The sequence below is a fragment of the Macrobrachium nipponense genome, chromosome 49 (assembly GCF_015104395.2).
Source record: "Macrobrachium nipponense isolate FS-2020 chromosome 49, ASM1510439v2, whole genome shotgun sequence".
NCBI lineage: Eukaryota > Metazoa > Arthropoda > Malacostraca > Decapoda > Palaemonidae > Macrobrachium > Macrobrachium nipponense.
In genome coordinates this window covers 4457658-4463159 of record NC_087224.1, presented here as the reverse complement: position 1 = coordinate 4463159, position 5502 = coordinate 4457658, and the positions used below count along the sequence as shown (strand labels likewise).

Genomic DNA, 5502 nt, shown 5'->3' with positions numbered 1-5502 from the left:
GAATTAATCATTTTAAAGGTATAGTATCTTTAAACCATAAGGAAAACTATGCTATAATTGAAAAATAATCTTTATGAATGTATAGATGTTATAGCAAATAACAGAAAGATTAAAATATTTACTCACTATCATCAAAATAGAAAATTGTCTCATAAATTTGAGCTCTTACCTTCTATCTCTATAGAATTTTGCTGGTAATTGAGGAACCACGTGGCAATTACACAGTATATGTATTAGAGTCATCAATTGGTAAACTTTCAAGTCCTTTTGAATATGCCAACTTACCCCTGTAGCCAACTAGCCCCGGGCTCCCCTACTATAATTGAAGTCAGTTGTTTGCTTGACAAAACAATAATATGACTGAATTATTATGGGCCTACAGATGACTGTTATTTATAAGAAACAAATAAATAATTTTTGTGTTAGATCAGCCATTGTTTACCGGGGTTCCGCGGAACCTTAGGGTTCCGTGAACGATCGCCAGGTGCTCCGTAAGAGTTCATGTTTTATTTAATTATTTTTTATTTATAAGTATATATTTTTCGTTAAACATGGCGTGAGAAATCGTAGTCCTATAATTTATTTTATCGTAACATATATAATATATATATATATATATATAGATATATATATATATATATATATATATATATATATATGTAAGCATTTGTATTAATTACCTTTAGTAAAAACGAGGGAAAAAATCTCGCGCGATATGTTACGAAAAAATAAATTATAGGACTACGATTTCTCACGCCATGTTTAACGAAAATATATACTTATAAATAAAAAATATTAAATAAAACAATTGAATTCTTACGGAGCACTTGGCGATCGTTCACGGAACCCTAAGGTTCCGCGGAACCCCGGTAAACAATGGCTGATCTAACACAAAAATTATTTATTTGTTTCTTATAAATAACAGTCATCTGTAGGCCCATAATAATTCAGTCATATAATTGTTTTGTCAAGCAAACAACTGACTTAATTATGGTAGGGGAGCCCGGCTAGTTGGCTACAGGGGTAAGTTGGCATATTCAAAAGGACTTGAAAGTTTACCAATTGATGACTCTAATACATATACTGTGTAATTGCCACGTGGTTCCACGTATATATATATATATATATATAATATATATATATATATAGATATATATATATATATATATAATTATAGAAAATATATATATATATAGATATACATATATAATATATATACATATATATATAGATATATCTATATATATATCTAATATATATATATATATATATCTATATATAATATATATCTATATATTATATATATATATATCATATATATATGATCTATATATAATATTATATATATATATATATATATATATGTGTGTGTGTGTGTGAGTGAGTGTTGGGGTTCCTTGGGATGAAGAAAATTGTCAAGGGTTCCTCAAAGTGTCAAAGGTTGGGAAACACGGTGTTAGATAAATACAAAGGATATAGAAAGGATAAAAATATTTAGTTAAGTATCACCGATAATGTATAATACGGGTCAATAGTAGCCCACTATACTAATCTAGACATTCATTATCAGGGCTTGCCCTTCCCCGCCCCCTGCCCACCTGTTAGGGTGTGTCTGTCAGGGGGAAGCCACCCACTAAAACGTCTGTCATTACCATCACAGCATTCTAGGATATGAAGTGCTATTGTAGTACAAATTTTACTTGGTATCTCCAATGTTGGATGCAGTTCCTGTCTCCCCCCCCCCCCTTCCCCCCCCCTTCCACCCCCCCCTCGTTGTGGGGTGTCTGCCAGAGGGTAACCACCCACAAAATGTCTGTCATTACCACCACAGTACTCTAGGATATGCAGTGCTATTGTAGTACAAATTATACTTGATATCACCAATGTTGGATGCAGTTCCTGTTCCCCCCCCCCTTTCCCCCCTCGTTGTGGGGTGTCTGTCAGGGGGAAACCAGCCACTAAAATATCTGGCATTACCACTGCAGTACTCAAGGAAGTGCAATGATATTGCATTAAAAATTTTACCTGGTATCTCCGATGTTGGAGGGAGATCCTGTCTCCCCCTCCCTTTCCCCCTTCCCCCCACTCGTTGTGGGGTGTCTCTCAGGGGGTAACTCCCCACTAAAATGTCTGGCATTACCATCACAGCATTCTAGGATGTGCAGTGCAATTGTAGTACAAATTTTACTTGGTATCTCCAATGTTGGATGCAGATCCTGTCTCACCCTCCCCACTCGTTGTGGGGCGTCTGTCAGGGGGTAACCACCCACTAAAACGTCTGTCATTACCACCACAGTATTCTAGGATGTACAGTGCTATTGTAGTGTAAATTTTACTCGGTATCTCCTAAGTTGGATCTAGATCCAATTAACCCCCCCTTTTCAGTGCGTCTGTCAGGGGGAACCCACCCTCCAAAATGTCTGTCACTGGTCATTCTATAATCAGTAGAGTCTGCAGATATATTATATATTAGTTTCATCTGGTATCTCATATATTGGATCTAGACCCAAATTCTAACAAGCAATTAGTGGTGCTTGTTAAGTAAGCCACCCATATATTTTCGGCAGACGGTCAGTTTCACAGTTTACAAGTCTACTCCTAAATACCGGTAGTGGTTACAATCGGTATCTCGATCGTTGTATCTCAATGGTCCGGGCTGCCGGTCTATTCAGGTTCCAGGCTCCATTGCTTTAACTAAATCTTCCATAATTCTCCAGGCTCCGAGACCAACTAACGAAGACGGATTCGCCTGGAGTCCGGAAAGGATCTTCCAGAGATTCCTGGAGACACTTGGATCGCAGGCGACGAGAAGCTTCCCCGGGGAAGCCCAGGATTTGAACCCGCCCCCTTTTTCTAAAACTAACATACTTCATAGCGATGATAACTACATAGTTGACAATATGAAACGTGTTGTGAACAATTTGTTGTCTTCTCGAGCGAGTGTATCGCGTCGAGATATGCTGGGAGCTACCAATGCTCCTTGTTATTCTTTATTATCATCCCCACCTCGGTCCCTAACAGTCTACCGCCCAGCAAAAAGACAAGCCCTCAGGAGGATTCGAGAGTACTACCTTCCTAGGAGAAGGAAAGATAATTTCCCTCGTGCGTCAAGAAGCGCCGAGAGGAAGATGGAGGCGACGGAAGTGCTAGCAGCAGGACCGTTCCCTCCAAGACAAAATTTGCCGCACGACGGAAAACTAGAAATGAGGCGAATTCTCCGGCCGAAGAAAGGGCTTAGCGTGAGGTGGAATCTTCTGAATCGAAGAGCAGAAGGTTTCTGTAATAGTATTGTCATGCGGGACGTCAGAGGAACGAAGAGGAAGTTCCAGGAGACTGAAGCGAAAGGCCCCGACACCAAACGGGCAAGGACAAAGGAAGATGGCTGGCTTGTAGCTGGAAACACTCCTTGTTATACCCAGTTGCTGGCAAGGAGCCGCTTTCCCCGACCAGAGCCGATGGACGTGAAAGAGGAACCCACTACGTTCCGTGCCCCTGAGACCAAAGCAGTGCCCTGTAAATGGAAGAGGAGGTATGTGAGGGACAGAGCAGCGAACGGTTTCCCTCGAGTGCTGAGAAACACCGAGGGAATGAAGAGAAAGATGGAGGACGCAGGGGAGTTGTCCCCGTCAAACATGAGCCATAGGACGGATCAAGACGGAGTGGCAACTACCCGAAGGCCTCCCCTGAAAGCAACGCGAGGAGGTATGATAAAGGTGGCAGCTCTGAGGAAGAGGTTTGCGGACAATTCCCAGAGAAGGCCACAAAAATGTCAGGGAAAGAAGAGGAAGCTGGAGGAGGACGAGGAAATTATTGCATCCGTCGATCAGGGGAAAATGGAGGCCAGAGGCAAGACGGAGCCCTTGAGCAAAAGACAGAAGGCGGACCGAAGCCCTCCTCCTCCCAATCCACCAAAGGCACGGAAAAGGCTACCTCGGCAGGCAAAGGCCAACGCAGTGGACAGAATCCACAAGGTGTATGGTGTCCTTGCCGAGAGAACTGAGCCAGGCCAAAATGCAGCAGCCGAAGAGGACAAAATGAAAAAGAAAGTAAATGAAAAAGTTGAGGAAAAAGCACAGAAAAAGGCAGAAGCAGCAAAAGGAAAGCGAACGGACATTTCCCCCGACGAACCTCAACAGAAGAAGCTGGGGAAAAGGAAAGGGAAAGAAGAGCCAATGAAGAAGCAGGCTGAAAAAAAACAGAAGAAGGAGAACAAATTGAGGCTCCAAAGAAACAGGCCCGTAAAAAAAAAGAACAAAGGCCGAGAAGAATAAGAAGAAAGAGGAGCCTCCGAAGAAACAGGCCAAGAAGAGAACGAAGAAAGGTGCGAAAGGACCCCAAAATCAGGAGAAGGACACGCAGAAGCCGGAAGCCATAACGATGAGTGAGGCTGAGGTTGTCGAGCTCCTCAAGGAAGGAAAGGAGCTAGGCATGGGGACCTACGGAACCGCTTACAAGGTCGTCCACAAGGGAGAGGTAGCCGTCCTAAAGGTGGCCAATTCCCGCCTGTGGAGTGTGAAAGCGGCTTTCAGAAAGGAAGCTAAGGTTCTTCAGGCCCTCAATGGCACAGGAGGTGCTCCTCTGCTGTTTGGCACCTGTAGCAAACCAGCAGCTATCCTCATGGAGTATTGCCTTGGCGAAGAATTCTTCTCCTTTATAAACGACTCTAAGAACTCTCCTTCCCTCGCTTTGGGAATCCTTCCGGACATTGCGAGGAAGCTGCACCAGATCCACATGGCAGGTTACGTCCACGTGGATTTGAAGACGGATAATGTCATGGTCCACGTCCCAGAAGGCAAGGGCAAGAAACAGGTGAAGCCCAGGATAATCGACTTCGGATTAGCTGTGGAAAGGAGAAAGGAAATCGAGCTATATCCGAATTTGTCAGATTCCATCTACCCGCCTGAGTACACGGAAGGTGCGCCGGCGCAGCCCTCTGGAGACGTATATTCCATGGGATGTCTTATTGAGGATACAATCTACGCTTTCTCCGATCACATCCCAGAGCACTACCAGGAAATTATAAAAATGGCAAAGAACGAGAACCCGAGACTTCGCCCAACGGTGCCCAAGTTAGTGAAGCTGTTGGAAGCAGCAAGGAAGAAGTCCGACCTTCAATAGAAACCACAGGGGTACCCAGGACAGTCTAAAAAAGCCCCAAGACAGCTTCTAGTATTGCTCTGTTCTTCTATGGAAATTCTGCATGTAGGAAGTCTCTGTTAAGCAAACAACTGGTCGGATTTCTAGATCATCTAGAAACATGGCTCGCAGAGGGAGGCAGTTGGACCGCTTCTAGTATGCTATGTTCCTTAATGGAGATTCTACTTGTAGAAGACCTCTGTTGCGCGAACAATTGGTCAGATTTCTAGATCATCTAGAAACACGGCTTGCAGAGGGAAGCATTTGGACCGCTTCTAGTATGCTATGTTCCTTAATGGAGATTCTACTTGTAGAAAACCTCTGTTATGCGAACAACTGGTCGGATTTCTAGATCATCTAGAAACA

General features: G+C 43.1%; 2 protein-coding genes across 2 annotated transcripts; both read left to right on the top strand.

Annotated features, from left to right (window-relative positions):
• The first annotated feature begins 3632 nt into the window (after nucleotides 1-3632).
• On the top strand, nucleotides 3633-4271 carry LOC135205185 (neurofilament medium polypeptide-like). Its single transcript, XM_064235549.1, has one exon. It carries the CDS (start codon nucleotides 3633-3635, stop codon nucleotides 4269-4271), a length of 639 nt encoding a protein of 212 aa, XP_064091619.1.
• A 106-nt stretch (nucleotides 4272-4377) lies between these two features.
• LOC135205184 (uncharacterized) lies at nucleotides 4378-5118 on the top strand. Its single transcript, XM_064235548.1, has one exon. It carries the CDS (start codon nucleotides 4378-4380, stop codon nucleotides 5116-5118), a length of 741 nt encoding a protein of 246 aa, XP_064091618.1.
• The last annotated feature ends 384 nt before the right edge of the window (nucleotides 5119-5502 follow it).